The sequence below is a fragment of the Perca flavescens genome, chromosome 5 (genome assembly GCF_004354835.1).
Source record: "Perca flavescens isolate YP-PL-M2 chromosome 5, PFLA_1.0, whole genome shotgun sequence".
NCBI classification, from domain to species: domain Eukaryota; kingdom Metazoa; phylum Chordata; class Actinopteri; order Perciformes; family Percidae; genus Perca; species Perca flavescens.
In genome coordinates, this window is record NC_041335.1 from 23,456,496 (window position 1) to 23,482,837 (window position 26,342).

General features: G+C 38.1%; 2 protein-coding genes across 4 annotated transcripts; both read right to left on the minus strand.

The window, feature by feature from the left end:
- Positions 1 to 293: 293 nt before the first annotated feature.
- rnf122 (ring finger protein 122) lies at positions 294 to 18,281 on the minus strand. 2 transcript variants are annotated; one of them, XM_028578149.1, is made up of 6 exons: positions 17,873 to 18,281; positions 10,338 to 10,494; positions 3,530 to 3,575; positions 3,391 to 3,432; positions 3,123 to 3,205; positions 294 to 2,083 (listed from the first exon to the last, which is right to left on the minus strand). In XM_028578149.1, exons 1-6 carry the CDS (start codon positions 17,895 to 17,897, stop codon positions 1,969 to 1,971), a joined length of 468 nt encoding a protein of 155 aa, XP_028433950.1. In that variant the 5' UTR covers positions 17,898 to 18,281; the 3' UTR covers positions 294 to 1,968. The 2 variants fall into 2 exon arrangements, with proteins under 2 accessions (XP_028433950.1, XP_028433951.1); XM_028578150.1 differs by having other exon boundaries at positions 3,123 to 3,202; positions 17,873 to 18,270.
- A 1,543-nt stretch (positions 18,282 to 19,824) lies between these two features.
- LOC114555211 (gamma-glutamyl hydrolase) lies at positions 19,825 to 26,238 on the minus strand. 2 transcript variants are annotated; one of them, XM_028577448.1, is made up of 10 exons: positions 26,155 to 26,238; positions 23,529 to 23,584; positions 23,287 to 23,401; positions 22,832 to 22,882; positions 22,642 to 22,726; positions 21,906 to 22,044; positions 21,514 to 21,620; positions 20,673 to 20,766; positions 20,433 to 20,570; positions 19,825 to 20,084 (listed from the first exon to the last, which is right to left on the minus strand). In XM_028577448.1, the coding sequence occupies exons 2-10, from the start codon at positions 23,575 to 23,577 to the stop codon at positions 19,966 to 19,968; spliced, it is 897 nt and encodes a 298-aa protein (XP_028433249.1). In that variant the 5' UTR covers positions 23,578 to 23,584; positions 26,155 to 26,238; the 3' UTR covers positions 19,825 to 19,965. The 2 variants fall into 2 exon arrangements, with proteins under 2 accessions (XP_028433249.1, XP_028433248.1); XM_028577447.1 differs by lacking the exon at positions 26,155 to 26,238 and having other exon boundaries at positions 23,529 to 25,855.
- Between the last annotated feature and the right edge of the window lie 104 nt (positions 26,239 to 26,342).

A 26,342-nucleotide genomic window follows, 5' to 3' on the forward strand; every position in this document is an offset into this window, starting at 1 on the left:
TTAATTTCAGCCTTCTTAAGAAGACAGTAAAGAAGAAGACAACATTTTACTTTTTTTCTCATGAAATAATGGATTTTACCAATCCAGAACTCTAAAACCTATTGAGATTAAACAATTTAAGAAGGAAAAGTAAGTATTTGGTTTAATTGCTTCAGCATTGTTCGGCTTTGAAGCGTCAAAAGCCAAAAAGGTTGAGTGATCTACAGTATATAGAATAATTGAATACATTTTCATACAGTATTTCACCTGATGATGGCACCAGATACATAACTACCAAGAAATAAACGAGAAGCTGAACAAAACAGACAACTGTATTTATTATTGTTTGAAGTTATTTACATCTGTTTGGATTACAAAATGTGGAATGTGGCCAGAATCAGAGTAAAGAAATCTCTTCTCGACATTTTCTTTTTTTTCTTTTCATGGCACGCAGACTCATGTGAATTCAACAGCCTCACATGTCAGTGTTTGGCTTTTAATTACAGTGCAGGAGCTTTCAGTATCTGGGCAATGTGCTTTTGTGAGTTTTGTGCTCAATTTTAGGCAGTGTTTCGCTTTCTGAATAGCTGTTAATCACACACACACAAAAAAAAACAATGACTGAGGAATGCAAAAGCAGAATCATCAGCAATAATCCCACAGAAATGTATGAGATGAATTCATAGAACAACACCGAGGCTCTACACTGCTGCTTCCCTTCTCTTCAGATGAGGCTAAATCTCAGATACTTCACAGACTTTTATAAAAGATTCACCACACATGAAAACAAGTGCTGCATCCAAACCTTAGTCTAACATTTTAGAAGAACAAAGGCTGTTTGTTTTTCAGTGAATTTAAAGTGCAGTATCTAAAAAACATTAACATATTACAACAAATAACCAAACTGTTACAGTGGAAGGCAGGACGCGTCAGTTGCTTTCATCTACTGTATATTAACACAGTAAAAACATGTCTGAACAATAAAACATCAAAGTGGGAAAACTACACATAGAACACACATGATATCACGGTAGAGGTGGGCACCGACATGAATTTTACACATCAGTATCAGTTTCGCACATCAGCAAAAGAAATTATTGGTTTGACTTGATGGAAATACTGATTACTTTGCTACATGTGGACTACAGCTTGAGCTTCTTCTTCTAATATGAACAATTTAGGTCCCACTGATGACACCTGAATCCACCTTTTCCATCATTTTTTTAACCAGTGTGACTTCAATTCATAATCTTAGGCACAAATCACAAATTATCTCCTTGAAAGCTGTTTTAATCAACCCTGTCTGTGTCTTCGCCATAGTATTATTTAATCTCTTCTGGACGTTTCTAGACGGCTCCACACATTTTTGTTAAACCCTTGTTCTACCTTTATAAATGCTTGGAATTTAATGTGTTGTTAGCAGTGTACCTTCTGTCAACACGTTCTTGTGCGAGGGGATGTTGAAATATGATTTCCTCTGTGGCTTTGTGTTCAAACCTCTTGTCTGAAAGAATTTAGCAAGAGTTTTAATAACCTCAGCCAATATTGATATCATTTCACATCAGTGACCACAGTGACATAAACACTCATACATTCAGTGCCTCCTGCCCAACGCTGCCATCCTTCAACACTCACTTGTCCACAATGCCGTGAAAAATGAAACTCTTCTTCAGTGGTGCATTTAACCTGACTGGAGGCAACAACAAAAGATGTGACAGAGCGGGTGAAGAGGGGGATCTTGAAAGAAGAGTGGTGGAGTGATGTGTGGGTGGCTGGAGATAATCTCTCAGACGCCTCAAGGTGATGAGTTGCCATCTCTGAGATGGTTGCTATGCAACGGCATCCTTCAGACCCTTTCTCCTGGTGGTGACCAGGTTACCCCAATGGTGTAACAGCATAACAGTGTCCCTCTTCTGTTGGTCGCTAACTTATATCGGCTGGTCTGGCCCGGGCGGCGCCATCCCACCCAGGCTGGCAGGAGCTGAGAGGTTACACCAGTTCATCCAAAAGAGTCCCTATGCTGTGGTGCTGCTCCGGGGGGCCTGCTATGGGTTTGTTGCACATGGGGCAGACGCAGCGCACCTCCAACCACTTTACCAGACACCTGGGCAGAAGATCACAGACAGCAGAGGAATAAAAAGAGAACATACAACATGAGATCATGATTCCTCTCACTCATTTGGACACGTTTCACTGATCAAAGCAAAAGCCATATTTTACTTTAGTAAAAGTAGCAATACCACACCAAAAGAATCCTCCATTACAAGTAAGCGTCCTGCCTTCATATATATAACATAACTTAAAACTTAAAGGGGGGGGGCACCTGGGTAGCTCACCTGGTAGAGCATGCGCCCATATATAGAGGCTTACTCTTCAATGCAGCAGCCGCGGGTTTGACTCCGACCTGCGGCCCTTTGCTGCATGTCATTCCCCCCTCTCTCTCCCCTTTCATGTCTTCATCTGTCCTATAAAAATAAATGCCTAAAATGCCCCAAAAAATTATATAAAAAAAATAATTCCTCATGGGGGCGACAGAAACTATGCACTATAACTTTAAAGTATCAAAAGTAAAAGTAGTTAGTAAGAGTCTTTTATTTACGTCTACAATTGGACTCATAAATAATACATATTGTTATACATTTCCAATTGATCTCTTCTTATTAAACAGCAGGTTGAGAGTGATGGCTTCCAAACAATCTGGAAGACTATTTTCATGCTCAGATTTCTCTCCCTTTTCCTGCTTCCAACTGCATCAGCTGACTGAGGGCATTCATGTTTTTCCATTTAACCAATAGGAGTGTTGTAACAATCTCTGTAAGCTACATTTTCAACTCTTCCTGTAGTGCACACTAAGTCAAATAAATCCATTTCCTTATTCTTCATGCCTCTCTTTCATTTAGTCTCTCCTGATTGATATTGATATAAAAAACATGCTCAAAATCACAATTTTAGACAACTAATAAACATCAGGAATGCTTCCCTTGCAAGGTCTTAGCACTAATTCTACCTTATTACTACCTTAGTAATTTCTGTAATCACTGAACTTCAAATCAAACATGATAATTTTCCTTTAAACAAGCCCATGTAGGTGCAAGTGGTAACAAGAGAAAGAGAAAGACTCCACTGTGCTCTCCTGAACTCACTTCCTGTGAAAAGCATGTTGGCATGGCAACACTCCCAGCTCATCTTTGACTTTGAAGTCCTCCAGACACACGGCGCACGTCTGCTGCGTGAATGAAAGACAGGACGGAGTGAGGACGACAGTCATTTGATGAAATTATAATGCATAATGTTTGCCTTCTTTGTTTCACATTAAGTTTTAAGGGACATAAAGTTAACATTAATTAAGATGAAGTGTTTAGCTGTGTGTTTACGTGCAGAAATCAGTGCAAATGTAAATCACATCCTTACCCCATGAAGATTCAACTTTTTTGGATCTCCTTTTAAAACCACCTGGCGCATTAACAAAAACAAAATATGTGTAAGAGAGATTCTTTATTTATGATATTTGGACCTTTTGGAATTTAAATATATTAGCATCAGGCTTTACCTCTCTGTATCCAAACCGCTCACTCTGGGCTTGGTGTCGTAGTTTGCTGTGGATCAATAGAGAAACCCATTAATAATAATATAATATAATATATATATATAATAATAACTTTGTTTACAATTTGGATAACCTTCAATCAACCATACTTGACATATTTATGTTCAAAGCGATGAAAAATGATTCAGATTGTTTACTTAAGTAAAAGTAGAAAATCCTGCATTAAAATAAGTCAGTGATGAAATTGTACATAAATACAGTTTTGAGGTACTTTACTTTAGTATTTCCATTTCATGATACTAACAGTCCACTTACTCAGAGGGAACTATTGTACATGTATTTGACAGCTATAGCTACTCATAACTTTGCAGAATGTGAATTTATATACAAATCATAAGTGATCATCATACAAAATATTTGTAATAAACTACCCAACAGTTAAAATTAGCATCCCCTCACCAACTAGAACAAAATGCTACTCACAAGCATCATTAAAAATAATTAAATAATATAATGTATAATAAGATAGCACTAATGGAGGCCATGTTTCACTGCATTAGCTTTAATTTTGATATTTTAAGTAAATTTTTCACAACTATTAATGCAGGACTGCTTGTAACAGAGTATTGTTTTAATAAATTGATCATAGGTTATGTATGCAAAATATTAATCTGCAAAGCAACTTGTAACTATAGCTGACAGATCAATACAGAGGACTAAATACTACAATATGTTGAAATCTGAAATGTAGTGGAATAAGTATGACGTACTGTGGCATTCAAAGTAAACTATACTTAAGGTCATATAGTACAGTACAGTACATGAGTAAATGTACTTAGTTCCACCACTTTCCGCTTGTTTATTAAGAGATAAAGATGTCTGTATTTATTTTAAGCTGAGTTTAACCAGAGTTCAACAGCAGGTCATAGGAGAGGCTGAGATTTTAAATTTGTGTGGTTAAATTATGGGTCTGTGTGTAACAGAAGCTGTGTAATTGCATGGTAAGCTTTGATTATTAACTCTTTTCAAACACATCCACAGACAAATATGTTCCCCTGCAAGCACACACACACACACACACACACACACACACACACACACACACACACACAAACGTTTGTTTTACTATCTTTGTGGGGACCCATCATTGACATAATGCATTCCCTAGCCCCTTACCCTAACCTTAACCATCACAACTAAATGCCTAACCTTAACCCTTACCCTCACCCTAACCATAACCTAATTATAACCCTAATCCTAAAACCAAGTCTTAACCCTCAAACAGCCCTTTAACCTTGTGGGGGGCGGCATTTGGGCCCCACTAGCCTGTGCAGAACCCCACAGGTTAGCTGTATTTACTCCGGTTTTTGGACCCCACGAATATAGTAAAACAGGTACACACACACATACACACACACACACACACATTGTTCAGACACTGAAGTAACTACACACAAATGCTAACGCACACACTTCCATGCACATGTACACAAACACGGTTAATGAGTATGTTGCGTCTTTGAATCCCTGCACCACCCTTATAGCCAACAATAGAGAGGAGATCTTTATCACTTGGCGAGCTGCGTCTGTTCAGGCAGTTATTTTTGGCCTCCTGTTTTTACACACCTAAACAAAGACACAAATGTCTATCACTGTCTGTGATTTGAGCACGTGAGATGAAAGATGAATGTTTATTTGTGATCATACCCCCCTCGAAAAAATAAAAAAAAGAATTATAGCTCGCTGCTTAAAGTAAGGAAATGACAGTTATTCGTTGTGTTTGTCACTTGGTTTATTGTTTACGCTGATTGCCGCTAACAATCTTCCATGCAGAACAATGTGAGGATACACATTTTACATGTGTTGAGGTTTCCCATGCATGCCTGGAGAATGATGTGAAGTGGGTGAAAGGGGGGGCATGGCGGGGATTTCAGTGTTTCAGCTCAGCTATTGTGCCCGGTCCGCAAGAATAGAAAAATCCTCATACTGTACATTGACCAGTTCTTATTGTATGAAGTAACAAACAATTCAACAGGTGTGAATGATATACATTTATTTTTTCAATTCATTCATTCATTTAAATTATATTTTGTTTGTAAAATCTAAATCTTTAAAATAACTAATGGTATCAGATAAATGTAATGATATTGAAAGTACATTTCATTTTGAAAGAATAAAATTGAAATACTCAAATTACAGTGCCGCAAAATTGTACTTAAGTAGGCCTCATAAAAATAAATGTTTTGTTCTCAAAGCACCTCTCTGACTGTGCAACTCCTTAAACTGAATACAGACCTGTTGCTGTTAGAGCACATTGGGGTATAATTAATTAAAGATGTGATATTTTTGGTGTGTGCTTTTGGCACGCTTGTTGTTTTGCACTCTTGTACATTGCAGGTACTGCTGTGTACACCCACAGCAAATCTTCTGTAGATCTCAAGGCTTTTTAGAAAACTTGATCTTATTGCTTTTTTGAAAGGAGGACATCTCACAGTCGAATATAGAGTCTGATTTTTAAGTGACCCAAACTCCCTGACACATGATTTAGAGTGAGCCTTTCTGAGTGGATAATAGGAAGCCTGCCCCCAACAGAGAATGGCATTCATCACTCAGTATTCATCAGATTAATCAGCCGGTCTATAAATGAATTCACAAGCACACTCCTACCCAAGACTACCTTCAGCATGTTAATGGGGCCGAAAAGAAGTGACTCATTGGTTATGATTCATAGGCAAGTGCTTTAAGAGAAACAGGAGGGATCCAAGTTTTTCTGACAGAGTTGATGGTCAACTTAGTGCTGAGACCAGGCCAAACAAAACATCCATGATTACAGAAATGTGCCTGCAAGGTTTTCTTTTCTCTAGGTAATGACTGCAATGTTAAATAATCTCAGAAATTTGAAAATACGCCCTACTACTACTAAATTAATGCCTGTATTCTGTCTTTTAAAAGAGTTACTGGGTTTGCCTGTGAGTTAAAACAAGGGAATTCCGTGTCCCTCAAAATAATTGATCTCCAAATGTAAATACAGACTTTTACCACTTAATATTGGGCAAAATTCATCCTGTCACTTTCTCAAAGTGTGTTTTTAATTAAAAAATATATAAATTTAGTAGCTGTTCAGTAGCCCTTGATCTTCATTATCACATGGGGTTTGCCTTGTTGACATTGAAGTTAGACTGTTTAACCAAATCCTTTATTTATTTATTGGCCAAAGGTTAGTCAAATTTAAATGTATAATATGTAACATTTCCGCATTTAAAAGTAAAAAAATTAGACCGTTGTTATATATTTTGTTGAGTTGTGTACTTACATTATCCAAAACGTTTCCAACAATTTTCAATCCCAGAGAAATCTGTAAATATCCCCTTTGTGCATATGTCAGCGTTGTGGTTGTCTGCAGAATCTGTCATCAATGAGACTTTTTAGCCATTTTTTTTCAGAAACACTTTTTAGATCTTGGCCGTTTTAAACTATATTTTTTAACCGGATGGAGGGTTTTAGTCATCGGATGTCTGGATCTAAAGTTATCAGAGCAACAAGCTGAGCAAACGTTAGCAGCAGCCCCTCCACTGACAAGCCCAACAGCGTCGGAGAAACACAGATTTTTTACGTGAAACTGCTTTATTCAGTGTTTTTACCGGTTTAAATCACTGTTTTGGAGACGCAGAGACCTCTGCGGATAATTTTGCTCCCAGAAAAAACATCCTGAACAATGAACACTGAAGGAATCCTAACCGGGAGAAGCTGACTGCACACCTAACCCACGATGTCACCAAACTGCATCTTTTGAATATTGTTTTTATTGAAAGACCCCTAGTGGCAAAATAAATCACATGTTGCACGTTTAAACCTGCAATAACTAATTTGTTGGCCACTTGGGAGCAGCAGAAACAAGTTAGGAACACCGGTAACACTTCATAAGCATTAGTTAAGTATCAGTAAATACTTAATTCATCATTTATAAAGCATTGTTCCTACATTATTACACATTAGTATGTTATTTATAAACAGTTATGAATGTTTTATTCTTGATTAATAATCTCATCTTTAATGTGTTTAATGATTGCATTTTCATACTTTATGAATGATGGATTCACTGTTACATAAATTACAAACCAGTTATTTAGGAGTTGTCAGTGGTTCACAAGCTCATTAAGAAAGTGTAAGTAAATGATGAGCAAACTATTTAGATGTACATTTATACATGTATTTACGCATATAATGATTTAGACATACACTAATGTTCAGTTATTGTGTTAATATATGTTTTAGAAGCACTTTGCAATTCATGATTAATTCAGGTAGTTGCAAAGCATTTACTCGTTAGTGAAGTATTTTGTGTGACCTCATCTCAAGTGAGGAACACTAATTAATACTGCAATTCATGATTAATTCAGGTAGTTACTTACTGCAACTGAATAAACAGTTTAAAGTGATTTAAAGTAATTTAAAAATTGATAGGTTGTCATCTATGTCACTTGGTGCTGTTGCGAGAATTAATTTATATGTAATTATAGTGAAGAATGAATTGCATAGGAGACAAAAGCACAAAATTGGGCAAAAAGCGCCGCATACCTACTGGATACCAGCTACCAATTGTTAGTGACATGTATTTGTATTCTGACTGATCTTTATGTCTCCAGCCATCAGACATTTTTTTATTTTTATTTCTTTACATTTTGATAACAAAGGTGATTCTGACTAGCCTGGATGCCAGCCGAACTTAGCCCCGTCCACAACATTCGAGGTCGGGAAGTTTGTCTATTCTAGTCAGTCTAACTTCTGACTAGAATCTGAGTATGACCACATCAGGCTAGATTCTGACGGCAATTCAAAATCATTTACAACACTGATCATAGCACAGTCAGGTAAGTTTCCCAATACACAGAGAGCTCAGGATAAAAATCAAACCCTACTGCTGGTGTGGGCGTTTCCTTATGACATTTTTAATTGGGTAGTGATGGCGCAGTGGATATGACACATGCCTTCGGTGTGGGAGATCTGGGTTCAATTCCCACTGTGATACATCAACCAATGTGTCCCAAAGCAACACACTTAACCCATAGTTGCTCCAGAGGCATGTGGCCTTTGACATATGTAACAATTGTAAGACATTTGCAGACATTTATGTATGAATTTTTGTGTACTTCCACTGTGTGCTATTCAGGTCGTGTTTACTCTGAGTCTCTCTGCAGTTTTCCTCGCTGCTGTCCTCACACATTGTGACGGGCTGCTTCCTGTTGCCTCATATCCCATCCTTCAGACACAAACGCCCTCTCAGCGCATCAGGGAGTTCACAGTCAACAGCGGGAGAGGTCACCCTGTTCCTCTTTTTTTTCCTGCCTTCTTCCCTCTTTAACTGTGTTTGCACACACACACACACACACACACACACACACACACACACACACACACACACACACACACACACACACACACACCCTCCCTACTGTTTTTAGGGATGGCAATGTTGGCCGGTCCACTACTTTGTTGCAGGCTGAGATATTTTAGTCTGCAACAAAGTAGTGGACCGGCCAACTATTGGATTGATTGCCATGCAATTTGGTACACACATTCATGTCCCCCACAGGATAAATCATAATAACTTTGGTGATTCCCTGACTTCTCATCACTTTGGTTCATGACCAAATACCTGCAAAACTAATGACTCCAGCCAAAACACAAAGCACTGCTGCAGTACAGTCATTAGGCAATTTGAGGGGGAATGCCATCCCCCTTGTTAGCAAAATGACCAAAATCCATGCCCCTTGTCCCGCCCTTCTGTCACTTTCATCTTGGATGTATATTATCTGAATTATAAACGGAACCAAAAGAGTTGTTCATGGGCCGGTTTGTAAGTCGTGGATGAACGAAATTAACAAATTGCATTGTTTGGGCAGATCTGAACACAGAAATCATACTCAGGTGCAGACCAAATCAATCACCCCAGAACCATTTAGAGGAAGTGGTCTCAGTCCGGTCACAAACAAATTCGGTGGGAATGTGATCCAACCTCGATGTGACGAGCCTGGTCTCAAGCACGAACTGTTAACACCGCATTACATGGTGGTGGCACGGAATGTGTGAACATTCTGTGTGGCCACCACGGAAAACAATGCCAAAGTTAAGTCAATGAGAAGATGACGTAGCATTAAGAGCGACTACGTTATCGAGTAGCATGAAAGCCCAAAAATCCGCATAAGGAGGCCGGTTGGGGTGGAGAATGGGTGAAACACAGGACTTTCACCCAGGAGACCGGGGATCGTGTCCCACGTGTCACGTTTCCTAAACCAAACTGTCGCTTTCTTGTTTTTCTAAATGCAACCGTCCCGTTCTTCTTTTCCTAAACTCAACCGTCCCGTTGTTGTCCCGTTTCCCATTATTGTTTTCCTAAACTCAACCGTCCATTGTTGTTTTCCTAAACCCAACTGTCCCGTTGTCCCGCCACGACCTTTTCCTTAATTAAAGGGCCGTGTTCATTTCACGGAATTCTTCCGTGGGCCCATCACGGAATTTTCGGCGATTCCGTGAAACTGCCAGAGATTTTGAGTTAAGGGGCTGTGAGATCAGGTTGATCTGACCTACCTACTCTGCAAGTTTGAATTTAAAGGTCTCTGGTAGCCAGGTGATGCATTTCGGTTTGCTTGAATTTTTGTTTTGGTGTGAAAAAAAAATCTAACCAAGGGGAAGTTTACCAGCTCATCCATTGATTCGAACCAGAGCAAAGAAATTATAGGTTTGAAAACACCCTTTGTCTTTTTTCCCCACACATTTCTTGTTTTCAATCACATATTTCTGTTTTAGTCACCTGATGAAGTAACAGCAGAAGATGAGGCTCAGGATGAAGACAAAGATGCCAGTCCCAAAAATGACCATGTAGATGTTAAGAGGCAGGTCCTGGAAGGTGATGGGTGGCATGGTGCACGACTTGTTGGAGTAAACCAGTCCCAGACCACAGAAGCACCCTAAACAAAGACAGAGGGAAGATTTTAAAATGTATTTACAAGAAAACGTATGCTAGAACAGGCAGAAAAATTATGGTCTGACACTACTACCTGCAATGTCTCCAAACACAACTGAATACAACTGTACACATATTTTAAGTACTCTACTATTCATGTACAGCTGAGGGTCAGACCTACAGCTGTGTCCGCCTCTGATGGCAGTTAGAAATTGTAGCTTTACCCACAAACACACACACACACGTACACACACACATGCACACACACACACACACACATGCACAGACACAAAGGCTGAGGGAAAAAGGTAGAAAAAGAAGACCACTGCACTTTCCTGTGATGGCAAATGAGTCCTTTTCAATGTTGTACTTGTACATGAAAAACACTCTGCAGTATCCAAGCAACATGGTTGTATCTCTTATAACGCAGCGGATCCACACTTCTTTGTCTCAAATGTCAGTGTAGTTTAAAGGCACAGACGAGAACAGTTAGCAATAGATGAAAAAGATTATATTTGCTCAGACCTCTTTTGTGGAATTTCAATTTTATATTTTCTACAACACTGATTAAATCTAGTTAATCAGTTTTCCACTCACACTCCAAGAATCAGTGAGTGCAATTTGATTAAAAGGGCAGCACAAAAGCTCTTTTTTTCAGATATCTGTATTCTTGTACAAGGAGGTGATTCAAACAGTATACACTAAAAATGACTGTTTTCATGTCTTGAACTAAGTGCTTTTAGGGAGAAATCTGCAGTGTGATCCAATCCAAACAGATGGTATTCCCATTAAAAGTGCCCCCCTTTGTCTCGTCCTACGTGTGTTTCTTCTACCATGAAATAGATTATTACTGTAGCACTGCTGTCTGCAGTCAAGGTCAGAGGTAGAGAGGCGGGGGAGGATTGAAGAACAAATGTGGCCATAACCATCAGACATGTCGCACAATGTGCGCAGTTTACAGTATTTGATGCAGTGCTTGTCTTATGTTACTTATTATGTATGAATAAATCGAGAACCATAATTTCCCAAATCTCAAAGGAGAAACTAATGCAGAGAAACAGTCATAGATTAGACAGACAGAGAGAACACTTGTTTTTTGTGTGTCTGCATGAGTAATGAGAAGTCAGTATCTGCCTGTGAGAGGGGGCTTTGTGAGATCGGGGTCACACTAACCCAGTGAGTGATGGTGAATCGGTGCTAAATCAGGACACATCGCAGTCTGCTGATATGAACCCCTCCACATTACAACAGGAAAAGGAGGCTGTGTGCGTCAGAAGGTCAAAAGAGTCTGCAAGTTTTCATTTTGATCAAACACTACAGCAGCTGATTGAGTGAAGTCAGTGAAATGTACTGTTAAATCATACAGTAATAGAGGAATTCAGAGTCCTCCAAACCACACGGCAGCAATTAATCTTATTGTAGAAACAAACCGTACTGTATGAAATTACACAGTTAAGACCTTTGCCAGAAACAAATTCCCCTTTCCTAATTTTCTTCTTTTGGTATAAAGTCTGTATGTTCTTCCTGTGTCTCGGCTGCAGTTTCCTTCCACAGTCCGAAGACATGCAGGTCAGCTGGAAACCCTAAATTGCTTGTAGGTGTGCATGTGTTGTCAGCATAGACTGTATAAAAGAAGTGGATGTGGCCACTGTGACGTCACCCTTTTTTTTGCGGGCTACTGTTTTGAAGCCTAAAGTTTGGTTCATGACCAAATACCTGCAAAACTAATGACTCCAGCCAAAACACAAAGCACTGCTGCAGTACAGTCATTAGGCAATTTGAGGGGGAATGCCATCCCCCTTGTTAGCAAAATGACCAAAATCCATGCCCCTTGTCCCGCCCTTCTGTCACTTTCATCTTGGATGTATATTATCTGAATTATAAACGGAACCAAAAGAGTTGTTCATGGGCCGGTTTGTAAGTCGTGGATGAACGAAATTAACAAATTGCATTGTTTGGGCAGATCTGAACACAGAAATCATACTCAGGTGCAGACCAAATCAATCACCCCAGAACCATTTAGAGGAAGTGGTCTCAGTCCGGTCACAAACAAATTCAAAGGAGAAACTAATGCAGAGAAACAGTCATAGATTAGACAGACAGAGAGAACACTTGTTTTTTGTGTGTCTGCATGAGTAATGAGAAGTCAGTATCTGCCTGTGAGAGGGGGCTTTGTGAGATCGGGGTCACACTAACCCAGTGAGTGATGGTGAATCGGTGCTAAATCAGGACACATCGCAGTCTGCTGATATGAACCCCTCCACATTACAACAGGAAAAGGAGGCTGTGTGCGTCAGAAGGTCAAAAGAGTCTGCAAGTTTTCATTTTGATCAAACACTACAGCAGCTGATTAATCTTATTGTAGAAACAAACCGTACTGTATGAAATTACACAGTTAAGACCTTTGCCAGAAACAAATTCCCCTTTCCTAATTTTCTTCTTTTGGTATAAAGTCTGTATGTTCTTCCTGTGTCTCGGCTGCAGTTTCCTTCCACAGTCCGAAGACATGCAGGTCAGCTGGAAACCCTAAATTGCTTGTAGGTGTGCATGTGTTGTCAGCATAGACTGTATAAAAGAAGTGGATGTGGCCACTGTGACGTCACCCTTTTTTTTGCGGGCTACTGTTTTGAAGCCTAAAGTTTGGCATGTTGGCCATCACCATCTTGTTTTTTAAGAGCCAGAAGTGACCATATTTGGAGAAGAGGGTGGAACTGGGGAGGAGCCCTAAGCTAAAAAACACTAAGTTACACTAGCACTAACTGCTAGCTGAGCTAGCAAGGTGCAACTGAATGCTGAACAAGACATTTTTAGGCAACCAAAATGTGACAATTAACATTGATTGACTGAAAACACACTGTGAGAGGGTCAAAGTTAAAGACAAAAACATGGACAACACCCAAAAACAACTTCACAGCCATTTAAATGTCATGGATAGGCATTGCTAAGACACTATCCTGATTGAAAGGTTGCTGTGGTAGCGACTTGTCAATCACAGGGTAGCTACGCCCTAAAGCATGTCCTGCTTTTTCATCTATTTTACTCTAAATGGGACCATAATTTACAGAATTAACATCATTCTGTATGTAGAAGACTTGAAACTAGTGATTGAGGCCATAGACTTTTATGCAAGCTGACCTCTTTTGGCAAGCAGTGCAGTTGCCCCCTGCTAGTCATTAGTAAGAATGCAGGTTTAAGGCACTTTCAGACTGGGTTCTTTTTTCATTTTTTGGATGACTAAATGGAAGAATGGATGCCTGAATATATAGAGGGATAGATGTATGGTCAGACGGACGAATGGAAGGACAGAGAGATGGATGCAACAGAAGAAGAGACAAATTGGTGGATGGATGGTTGGACAGATGGATAAAAAAACATGAATGGATGAAATAATGGACGGTTGGACAGATAGAGGGATGGATAAAAGTACAGACGGATGGACAGATGAGTGGGGAAATGGACAGACGCATGGGAGGATGAATGGATGGACAAATATGTAGATGGATGGACAGAGAGAGATCAATAACTGACAGATGGAATGAAGAATGGAAAGATGGATGGATGAATAGATGGACAAACAGTAACATGGATGTATGGACTGAAGGATGGACATATGAATAGATACATGGAAAGATGGACAAAGGGATGGACTCATGAATGGACGGACAAACAAATGGACAATTAAATGGGTGATAAGAATTTCAAAATGGATGGATAGATGGGCAGAAAGAAGTATGGATGGATGATGGACGGGTGGATGGACAAATGGATGTATGTGTGGACAGAGAGATGGATGGGGGGATGTATGGAATAATGAACAGATGAATGAACAGATGGACAAACAGATGGATCGATGAAAGAATGAAGACCTTTACCGGTTTTATATCCCTATGATGAGTATTGTTTTTTTTATAGATCGTGGTATGTCTAGTCACTCCGGGCACCAAAGTGACACATTGACATTTCTATTTGACATTTCTCCAGCATCACAGTGGAAATTGGCTGCAGTACGAGAGGATCAATACTTCCCGCCTCGTAGTTCCACTCTCTCTGAATGAGCAGTGATGCTCCATTTATCGAGGCTTGTCGATGGCTACCCATTCAAGTTCCACTGCTAGATGACTTCACTCAGTGAGAGGTGATCACTACCAGAGACATGACGTTTGAAAATTAAACTGAAGGACATGTGTGGGCTGTACATTTAGTATCTTACAAATAAAGAGGTCATGAGTCAACACTCTTACTTTCTTAAGAAAAATTTGACTAGCCACCAAACAAACTGTACATTTTCTCAATATTTAAAGAGAAAACATCATATTTCCCATTTTATTATGTAAATAATATCTTTTTACACTCTGATCTATTGATCTAATTGCAATTTTGAAGCATTTCTGCACTGCATGGTATGTAATTGTAGTGGAGAAAACTAAATACCTTTTGATTTCTGACATACACCCCGATACTATATATATCTGCAATGAACTAATATTGTCTGATATATTGGCTTATCTCTAGTGGAAACCACTGTATTAAACTATCTAATGGTAACTATATATAAAGTAGCCTAGTTAAAACTAGCTTCACCTCGAACAGCTACACAGTTCGGTAATAAAAATCTAATAATGTCACATAATCATATATCAGTAATGGGGGGGCATTTTTCTGCAGAATGAGCACTTTAGCTTTTCAAATTGTAAGTACAAATTGCTGTTAACACTTCTGTACTTTTACTTAGGTAGACTTTTGAATGAGGTACGTTTTCCCTTCCTCATAATGAAAGTAGGTGGGAGTTGTGAAAAACTTTTCAAAAACCCAACATGCAGCATGTGCATCATCATAAAATGTAAAACTCCCTTTAGGCGTTAGCTCATCTATATTCATACATTATGGAGGGCTTTTATCTTCAGTGTCCACAGTGGAAGCTGGACATGTGAGGATGTGAATATGCAAAAAAAAAAAAACAGACAGATATGTAGATGTAGACCTAATTTTTTTCATCATCTTTACATCGTGTTGAACAATCTGCTTCACAAAGACAAAGACAAAGAGACACACACAGCAAGGGGAGGGGGGAGTATATGTTCCTATTCATGTCACTGCACAGCTGATGGCACAAATCACCTGTGAAGCTGCTGCAGACTCACTAACCAAATATGGGTTTTGTTTTATTTGTTTTCAAGTGTTTGTGTGGTGTGTGTGTGTGTGTGTGTGTGTGTGTGTGTGTGTGTGTGTGTGTGTGTGTGTGTGTGTGTGTCATGTCACAACTGTCTGTATGGCTCGGCGCTTACGTCTTCCTCCTCCACCTTTGTATGAATGGAGAGCAGATAGCTATATGTGGCGTTTTGCTTTGGGTGGAGCCCTGCATGACCACTGACCTATATATTGGCACACTCAGGAGAAAACCCGTTGCCATGGCGCCAAGAGTATCAGATGCAGGAAAAAAGGATGAAGGCTATAGCAAGAGTTCTCATTTTGAGAGAATCTGAGTTGGTGGTATTGAGTTTCAGCTGTCAGACATATTCTCGTATTGTTGTTAAAAAATGAAGGAAAGTCCCTCAGTGATTTCATAGAGCTGTAAAATACCTCGACATACCCTGACAGCTCCTATGAGATGCCTGGTAGGGTTTTGTCCTATATACGCCGTGTTCACACAAAGCTTCTTCTGCCGCTGCTGCTGCTTGCATTTAAGACAGAACTTCTCATCAAATATTCAACGGTTCACATTGGGGGACACTCAAGCATGCCTGCATGACTGCTGCTGCTGAAGAAAAAGAAAGTAGGTTGGGCCCAAAAACTCCCAGTTACATGCATGAAAGTGCTACTATGCCACGTATAAACACTGTAGGCATGATCACAGATACACTGACACTGACAGAGCTGAGCTGTGGCTGCATCAGGCTTCATTTTTCCAGCAGAATGTCACTCTGTGATACTGTGTGTGTGTGTGTGTGTGTGTGTGTACACTATTTCCCCTATGAATAGCAGGGGAGTTGAGCAGCACAAAGGGAGTAATTGTTCTTGTCTGAACACCACCAACAGTCCACCAAGGAGGCTGCTGTGGTTGCTGCACTCAAACAGGCAAAGCCAGAGAGAAAAATAAGTTGACTAATCCATCATCTTTACCAGGTCTCACCGTGACAATTAGGCACTGACACTGCATTTCACTGCCATGAAAGGATTAATTTTGTTTAAGCATGACAGATATGTCTCCGGACACAAACAGCAGTTTTCAAACAAGACAGTTCAGACCTTTTGGCTTTTGAAGATAATTGGTCAAGGCCGAGAAGAGTGTAGGTGAGAGACTGCAGATAGAGTAAGTAAGTCTACACAAGATTACCCAGAGAGGTAAAATGTTACATAGAGAGCACAATGACTGACCTTGAGGCTCTCAATTTAGAAGTAATTTAGATTGAAATTAAGGATTCAATTGATTAGGCACTCACTTATTCTACCAATCAATACAAAAATTGCTGTTCACTGCAGAAAGGAATATTATTAGAATATTACTTAAAACCCAATCAAGTGGATAATACTTCACTTAAACACTTCTATTTAGCATTCATAAGCAGTATACAATGCATGTAATAAATGGTTTATAACACACTATAACATTATTTTCATTATCAATAAATCAATCAAATTTGCCGAATATCTTCTCTGTTAATCATTTCAGCCCAATGTGATGTAAAAGCTTGCTTTTTTAATCAACAGTCCAAAATCCAAATATATTCAGTTTACTGTCATATATGACAAAAAAAGATTCAAATCATCACATTTGAGAAGCAGTAGCTGTTAAAAGTAGCTGATAACATTTCTATCAATCAACTAATCGAGTTATCTACTGTTGCAGTGCCAAAGGCAGATATAAAGACATGTTTGTGTTTATTATTTTACAGTATTAGTCAGCAATTATAACTTCTCATATGAAGACATATTTTATATTATTACAACTTTGTTTTACCATATTGTTATTCATAAAGTTGTTGAGAAATACATTTATAAACACTCAGCCTATATACAACTACTTAGGGCTAAAACTTTCTACAACTATTATAGGGTGTTATAAACCATTTATGAAATGTTTATATAGGTCTACTGGTTATAAATTCTAAATAGGGGGTGCTAAAATTAAGTGTAGGACACTTTAAAGTCACAGTTCAGCACCACACAAGTCAAGAAATTTTGTTTTTCTTTAGTATGAGGTGTAACACATTGTCTTTTCTGACAATAGAAAAGTCTAAATTTAGAAAATACTGGAGTGACTCAGAGACTACAATCTTGCTCTATAACATGACTGCCTCGACAGATTCATTATATTTAAAATAACAGGCTGTTCAGCAGCACATTGTATCACAGAGGCCTAACAATATAAAATGACTGCTCACCGTTACACCACTGAAACGGGTGCATCAATGCACCAGAGGGAGTCCTTGTCGGCGGGATCCGATTCGTGTTTACCAACAATCCGCAGCCGCCCGTGCAGATGGATGACCCCAATAAAGTGCCCCGAGTAGAGTCACTGACTGTATGCCAGCAGTGTGAAAGGTGAACGAGACAATGGCACCTGTAAAAAAAGACGAATAAAAAGGTGGATAAAAGGCGTTTTGTCGAAAGTTGAAGCGGGGTTATGTCACATTATTTGGCACATCCCTGCGGGTTGAAAAAAGGAGAAGCGGTGATGTGGATTTTCCCCTTCTTCTTCTTCTCCTCCTCGCTGTGTTTCTTTTGACTCTGTTATTATTAATAGACGGCATAACACTGACCCAGCAGCAGCATCTGTGTGAGAAACTAGAGCACTGGCTGGATTTGCCTACTCCCGCCCCCGAAGACCCTACTGACGTGAGGGGAGACCAATCGGCTGGCCGCCTGGGTCTGTATGTGTTGCGACGGCCTGCGTGTGTTTTCTGCCATCATATTTCCTATTTTCTTATGCATGTGTGTTTTACGGGCTAATTAATTACTAAGACTTAAAAATACCGAGGTCATGACTCCAAGTACTCTTTCCTACAGGGCCAGATTACCCCTCTGTGGAGCCCTAGTGCAAAATGTACTGCTGAGCCCCTATGGAGCCCCTTTTCTATGCATACACTTTCTATGCATATTTTTAGGTGGCTGTAAACTAAATATATTTTGGGTTTTGGACTTGGTTGGACGAGACATCACTTTGGGCTTAAAGTATGATGTTTCATAATTCTGTCACTGTTTTTTAGACCAAACAACAAGATGAAATAATAGACTAATTATTAAATGAATCAATAATGTAAATGATTAGTTTCAGCCCTTAATTTGTCATGATTGATTATTGGTTGATGGTTTGACTAAGCTTTAGTTTATTTAGGTGTACACAACTAAACTAAAATAATAAGGCAATTAACAAAAAAAATCATAATTCATAAATCAACTTTTTAGCTTTTTCTGGAGCTTTTAACCTCATTATCTTCCTCAATGCATTTATTCATTGGGGAAAACCATGAGATGCAGTTGAAAAGCCCTGATATTTTTTTGGTGTAACTTCTGATTTGTCCCTCTGCAAATGTCCCCTTTAGGGTCTTATCATTTAAATGTAATTAAATATTGCACACAAAGAAAACATGATTTAGTAAAATAAATAAAAACAAAGATATCTGTTTTTGCAAATTAACCCTACAATTAGCAATTACCACAAGGTAATTGCCCCTTTGGACCAAGTCTTTTCAAAATCAAATTATTATTTTTTTTCATTTACATTTTATTTATTCAGTTAACTGTTTAATTACATTTTCTGTACATTTAATTTCCCTTCAAGAAGGTCTAAATGCTGTTTCAATATTGTGGTGTGAGATTGTTTAGTCAGCTGTTCCGTTCCCAAGATCAACAATAAACTTTCAATCTCAAATTGGACATGGAAGTCTGTAAAAGCTCACAAAAAATGGAAATTTGAACATCTACACTTGACATAACAACTCCATCTGCTGATCAACATCATGTACCATGATCGAAAGCTCCAGAACAGCTACTAAAGTCTAAGAAATAATAATTTAGTAATTGAGAAAGTAATCAACCTATGAAGTACTGTACATCCACTGAATGTTGGTCTTTAACTGCAGAATGTTAACTCCCTTGAGATTACTAAAACTCCTAAATACTCAGAAAAAAAATACAGTGAACATGACCCTTATTGTACTCAATGATCAACACACACACACACACACACACACACACACACACACACACACACACACACACACACACACACACACACACACACACACACACTAAAAGATCCATCCAGATGTTCTACAAAGGTGTTTATCGCCAAAATGAAAACAATGAGTTTATTTATGCAAATAAGCACTTTAATAGCAATAACAAAAATACAAGTATTTGTTTAGAGGCCTAGCTGTGATTAAAACCACCATAGACTATAACGTGTTGTGCTGTACCATAGACTGTAAGTGTACATGTGTTGTACATGCACAGACAGAAACAGTAGAGGATTTCAGAAGAAATAGAGCTGCTCATATCCTGTGAAGTTTCCAGCGTAGACAGGCGTATTGTTGTAAATCAGTGACGAGGCCTCTTCCTCAGGATTGTCAAACTGATGTAAACTTCTCCTTCCTAAAAAAAAGCAGAAGTGAGACACATGTGATTAGAATAGAATAAAATAGATATAGATGAACCATATCAATGGGGATATTGGCTAGAGCAGGACATCATTGTTCATTTATTATAACATGTGTACAGTTAAAATAAAATATATAACACTTGTCAATACTAGAGTTTGTTGATATGAATTAAATCTTAAGTCAGGTCACTTTTATTGCAATATCAATATAGATTGTGATATTTCCGGAAAAGTTGTTTATTATTGTCCCACAGTATGTATTGTCATATCCCACAACGATTTAATGCCTAGTGATGTGATCAACAAATATTATTATTGATATTGTGTGTTTGTCATCTTACCTTCATTGACAAAAAACTCAGCCAGCAAGGAAGACAACTGAACAGCATGAGCGGAGTGCGGAAAGTTCAGCTTTCTGTTCCACTGAAAACGATTCACCTCTGGGTGCCACTGTACTCCATAGAAGGGGTATCTTTTACCTGCCATGAAGGAACAAACAAAACAAAATAATACAATTACAACTCTGTTACAGAGCAATGATTATAAGTTCTTCAAATTAATATAACAAATAACCGTGTAACCTTCTATGGTTGAGACAAAGTGGACTTCGTTCTCAGCAACGTTTGTAGACAGCAGGGAGAAGAAACTCCGCAGCTTCTCATTTTCCTGGAAGGTCTGAAAGAACATTTGTTTTATTACACTACGCTAGTGACTTTTTTATGTATTATCTTTTATTATTATTATTATTTTTTTGATGCTCTGTATTGTATAATACTCTACGTTTTTTAAGTTACATATAAAAAGCATGTGTTCTTGTGCTTTCTTTTGATGCTGTGACACCTTGTTTTCTCTGGGTGGGATTAAGAAGTTATCTTATCTAGCTATCTTAAGTACATGAACAGATTAATGTGCTGGGAAGCTCCGCGACAAAAATACCCAGATTTCCGTGCACTGTGTACAGTCTTAATTGTGCTGGAATATTGAATGGTCCCTAGGTGTGCTGTGTGGTAATTTGATTAAACACAAATTAATTCAGGAATAAGCGCCGTATAAGCTCAATATCAGCTGCAATTTAAACGGCGATAAACATAATTAATCAAATTAACACAAACCAATTGCCACACTGTGCACCTATAGGTTTTTGGGGTCCTGGGGAAGCAATCCAGCCTTGATCAACCGTACACCTTATAAAGAAGGTCAAGAAATGCTTAATTTATGCAGATTGTTCAAATATACATTTACGTCTGTACTACATGTCTCATTAAAGTCCTATTGAGTCAAACGTTTCAGTTCAATATGACAGAAACCCTGGGAAACACATAGTCTCAACTTGTATTTCTAAGCACATTAACAAAATAAAAACCCAACAGGAAGTGAAACATACTGTACATTGACACTGTACACCAGAGGGATCTACTGTACCTCTAGTGTGAGTCCATAGTGATGAAAATTGCCAGTGAGAGGTTCTTGGGTCAAAGCCCTCATGAGCTTATTGGGAAAACCCTCAAACATCCTACTAGAGCTGGCCTCTGCAGGGAGAAATTTATTTTAGAAAAATAACCAAACTTAAGAGATGCAAGGTTTCATCAAAGAAATGAGTTCTATAAGACAAAACACCCCCTCTGATTTTATACTTGCTTCTACCGACACCAAGTGGTACGATTCAGTACATGCAGTTCTCCAGAAAATGTTGCCAAACAATTAAATATTCCATTTTATTTAGACCTTACCATGTATTTAGAACATATTCCCTAAATGCCATAAATCAAAAACATACACATAAAGATATCAACAATAATGCAGTAAGATATAACCTGTGGTCAGGTTGAGGGGCAGCGCTATGTTCTCAGCTGTGGTGTTAGCCAGCAGATTTTCACCAGCCACCAGCACAGTCAGAAGCTGCATTCCCATGCATGTACCCCAGATGGGGAAGAAGTCCCCCTCATTATTGGCCTGCAATACACAGAGTCAGAACTTTTACTTTTTTGTGTGTGAAATAATAAGGCAACACAGAACTCCTTTTAACAATATTAGAATACAATCTAATTCAGGCTGTAGCAGTAACAGTAAATGTCCTGCATTCAAATGTGTATGTGGGAAAAAGTACAATGAAATTAACTGCACTTAAATATCAAATATATTAGTCCTCAGTGCAAAGCTTGATTCCTTCCAAAGTATAAAATTACAAATTAAATAATGATAGTAAAAAGTATGTACAAATGTCATTTGGTTTAAACTTCACTGTTTTATGTGCTTATTGTATGTTTTGCCAGAATAATCTAAGGATGCAAAGTATATATAAAAGTAGCAATTATTAAAATGTAGTGGAGTAAAAAAAAGTTTAATTATTCAATTAATCTTAAACTTTCATCCTAAATGTGAGGTTAAAAAAAAAAAAGTCTCTCAAACTGTATTTAAGCATAACAACTGATTACATTTACTTTTTGTTTTGTTTTCTGTGCATTTAAAAGATTTGAAAAACAGATAATGAACAGCAAAATAAAATAAAAATGTTAAGGCTACATACACAAAATGTTCTGCTGTACAAACCTTCAGAGCAAGGCTGTAAAAGATCTTCGCCACCCTGGCAAAGTCTGATGTCTCCAAATCTGCTGCTCCCCCGATGAAGAGCAAGCTAAACACACATTAGAAAGACGTCACACTGTTAGAGTGTATTTATTTAAGGTATAAATGTAATTGGATTTTCCTCTTCTGACACATTTATAGCGGTAGAGCTCACCCATTTATGTTCTCGAAGATTTTTTTATATTCAGCAGTATTAAGAGTCAACCTGTGGAAGACAAACAAAACAATAAATGCTTCCTTACTATACAATTGCACAATGTTTAGACAGCACAAAAGTCAAATGTGACAAAAAAGCCATTTCTTTTTCCACAAAAGCCGTAAATATGTGACATGACAATAGATACAATCACAAGTTAACATCCAAATAAAGTCATTTATAGTTCAAAAATGCTGCATCCTTAAATAACTTATAATTAGTTAGATGCTATTGTCTAAAGAAGCCCTGTATGCATTTGTCCAACAGATTAAAATTTTTTTTTTGGTGTTAATAGGTGGAAATATCTTCCATTACATCTATAATTTTGGCCGATCCTATCTCAAAAATATCCAGTCAAATGTATATGGTGTATCTTTACTGTTACAAAACAACATTAGGAGGACTCAACCCACCTGATAGGCATCACTCTGCCGCCTCCAGACTCGATGAATTTCACATAGGAGGAAGGTATGAAGGTCCTCCCGAAAGGTTTCAGGACGTCATCAGTAACTATCTGAGTTAAAATACCTGGTGGACAAAAACACAGCAGAATTCAACAAAATTCAACAGTGATTAGAAACAGTGATTTGATCTATTTTTTAAATGTTTGTATCACCTAAACTTCTCTTTGTCGCTAGTAGTACATTTCACTTACCGATCACAGGTCTGTCGTTCACAGCCTCTTGGTTAAGTTTAGTCGGCATAGCTTTGCTGCAACAGAAGCAGCAGGCAAAAGAGAAACACAAATATGTTGAAAATCTGGTGTTGGACATGTTTTCGCCTCAATTTCCAGGCAATCAAAGCTTAATTCAGCATTTAAAAAAGATATGATGCTGTTAGAGAGTGTTGATTTATGAAAGAAGCTGCAGCAGACTTATATATGTTGAGTTGGAAGAGGATATAGTCAGTACAGGGAAGTTAGGAATGCCCAGATTTACATGTGCTAGCTCCTCTATACTGCACATGCCGGTCAGGCAAGTGGACTGCTGAGGTAAACAAATATTATGCTGACAGCACGGACTTTTTGGTAAAATTTTTGCATTTAGTGTATGGGAAACAATCCCAACTTCATTATTCAAGGGAGGGTTTTGCAATAAAGTTCATAGAAATGACATGAGAGTGACGGAGTTTAAGAAAGCAGCTCTCTCGGTTCACACGGCACACTAGGGTTAAATATGCTGTCAAACAGGTTTTAGTCTGAACATGAAAGCAGGCTTCGTATTGAAAGGATTTTACCGGTGGGAAGCTTACTGTAGGGCCTCTGAGGCCAATCCTTCTACAAGGGTTCTGGTTTGACTCCTGTAACATCAGTCAAAGTTTTTGGATAGCATTGTGTGCATATCTTTATAGGGGAGCAAAATAATATCTCACTGATTCAATTTCTATAAAAAAAAAAAAAAATGCTGAAAGCAATGCAGTTACTGTAATAGACAAGGTTTATAAACACACAGATTAGGTAACATAAGGGGACAAATGTAATAACCAAGCAAACTTCATCCACAGATTAAAACCGTGAGATGTGGGTGAAAGCTAAGAAAGAAAGAAAGAAAGAAAGAAAAGCTGGCTTAATTCAAGATGATAGACAGAAAATATTTCATAAAATATCCAATGAGCTAAATAAAATACGTATATTTATTTCTGTGTATACTGTGAGGGCAACAAAAAGTCTGAGTCAAATTCCCTGTATGTGTTTAAACTTACAGTACTTGGCTATTAAAACTGATTCTGATTTTGGAAACAATAACTGTAAATGTATCATTTTGGGATCTCTATCAGATCTAGAGAGTTTGTGTCTGTTCTATTTCCAAGTTAATAACTCAAATCAGCAGTAATGTGTGGTTAGTCATCCGTCCTTGCAGCGCACCAGCGCAAAACAAACAAACAAAACCTTCCAAACAACTTGTGGATAAACCCTCCACAGGGTACCTGCACATAATAACGCTGCCATGTGTAGTCTGCTGTGTGCACTGTACTTAATGGGAACTTGGAGGCAACAGGGTAAGAGATGCACAGAGGCCGTTTGTTTGGGGTGGAGGATCAAAACTTTTTACTTCAACTCCAGTTTCCTCTCACATTTGCATAAACATGAGCCTAGATTAGCCACTCTGTTTCTGCGCGGGAAAGTCACCAGACGCCACAATCTTCTGAACATAGCCATACAGAGAAATACAGAGAGAGTTGTGTGGAGCTGAAAGTCTTAATTAGCTTTGTAGCAACTCATTTGGCAATGGCTTGAATGTAACGGAAGTTCAGACCAGTGACTTCAAAGTCACAAGTCTGTCTCCAGTTTACCAGACTGATCCAGCAGATGGAGACAAACACCAATGGTACAAATACACTGATAACTGTGTTACGGTTTGAGTCTTTTGACAAATCATGTATAACAAAAAAAGTATGCTCACCAAACCAAAGTATGCAATGATCATTGTTTAATATTTATATTATTCAACAATAAGTAAGAAAGTCTTTAAAACTAACCTTCAACTATGATGCACACTTTTTGTATTTGGTTATCTGGTGTTACATCACAAGTTAAGGTTATATGTGTATTGTTACATAAAAAAAATAAAAATAAAAAAAAAAGTCCATGCTTTAAAATTTAAAATCCTCCATGCATTATATAAAAAACTACGCAGTGAGAGGTGAAAAATTGTAAGATATCAGCTGTATGTCTATGTCTGACTATTTAGCAGCAACTTCTTAAAAGTCACATAAACCTCACATATTTGGGTTTCCCAGAGTGGATCCTAAATTTCAAATACTGTAAAGGCATCAGGTTCACTGTGACTCTCTTCTCTGAGTCTCTGTCCAGTCTCCAGCTGATCAATTTCAGATGCAACAGCATCAGTCAATTTTATATAGTTATTAAATTATTTTGGCAATCATAACTATTTGTAAGTATTACATAGACATTAACACTCGGTGGACTCGGATGAGTCCAAAAAGAAAATTTTCCTAACATTCCTGGCACGGGAGCAGTCGTCGCCATCTTCAAAAAGGAAACAAATAAAAGTCTTTCTCTGCAAACAAAATACACAAAATAAAATGAGTAGGTTTTGACTTTTAAAAGACAGTATTTTAAGTAAACTAACTAAAAAGGTCTTGACAAATTAGTCCAGGTGTTAGCCTGTCTCTCCATTACTGCATTAATATTCATACTTTTGAATTAAAAACATTCACAACTTACAAAGAAAACAGGTTTGGTTGAACATTGTTGGATTTGTCTTAGGACTTTCATGTAATGTGTTGTTGATTATTGTTTAATGATGTTCGCAACTTACCCCTGAGCCTTTCTATTTCCTGACAGATATCTTTACACACAGCAGCCAGTAGCTCTTCCTTTGGCTTCAGTCCATCCAGAAACACTGACACAAAACACACACAGATAAATGTCATTTATTTGATTATTTAATACTAGTAATTCTGCTACAGTCACAATAGTTTCATTAAATCATATTTCAGGTCTTAG

Bases quoted from the DNA above. Each gene is read 5' to 3' on its own strand.
- LOC114555211 (XM_028577447.1), bottom strand. From the start codon at position 23,646: ATGTCCAACACCAGATTTTCAACATATTTGTGTTTCTCTTTTGCCTGC. The intron at 22,883-23,286 runs GTGGGTTGAGTC...TGTCTTCCACAG, and splicing joins GGCAGAGTGATGCCTATCAG to GTTGACTCTTAATACTGCTG. The intron at 22,045-22,641 runs GTTTGTACAGCA...TGTGTATTGCAG, and splicing joins TTTACAGCCTTGCTCTGAAG to GCCAATAATGAGGGGGACTT.
- rnf122 (XM_028578149.1), bottom strand. From the start codon at position 17,897: ATGCACCCGTTTCAGTGGTGTAACG. The intron at 3,206-3,390 runs GTAAGGATGTGA...TCATTCACGCAG, and splicing joins AAAAGTTGAATCTTCATGGG to CAGACGTGCGCCGTGTGTCT. The intron at 2,084-3,122 runs GTGAGTTCAGGA...TCTTCTGCCCAG, and splicing joins CAACATGCTTTTCACAGGAA to GTGTCTGGTAAAGTGGTTGG.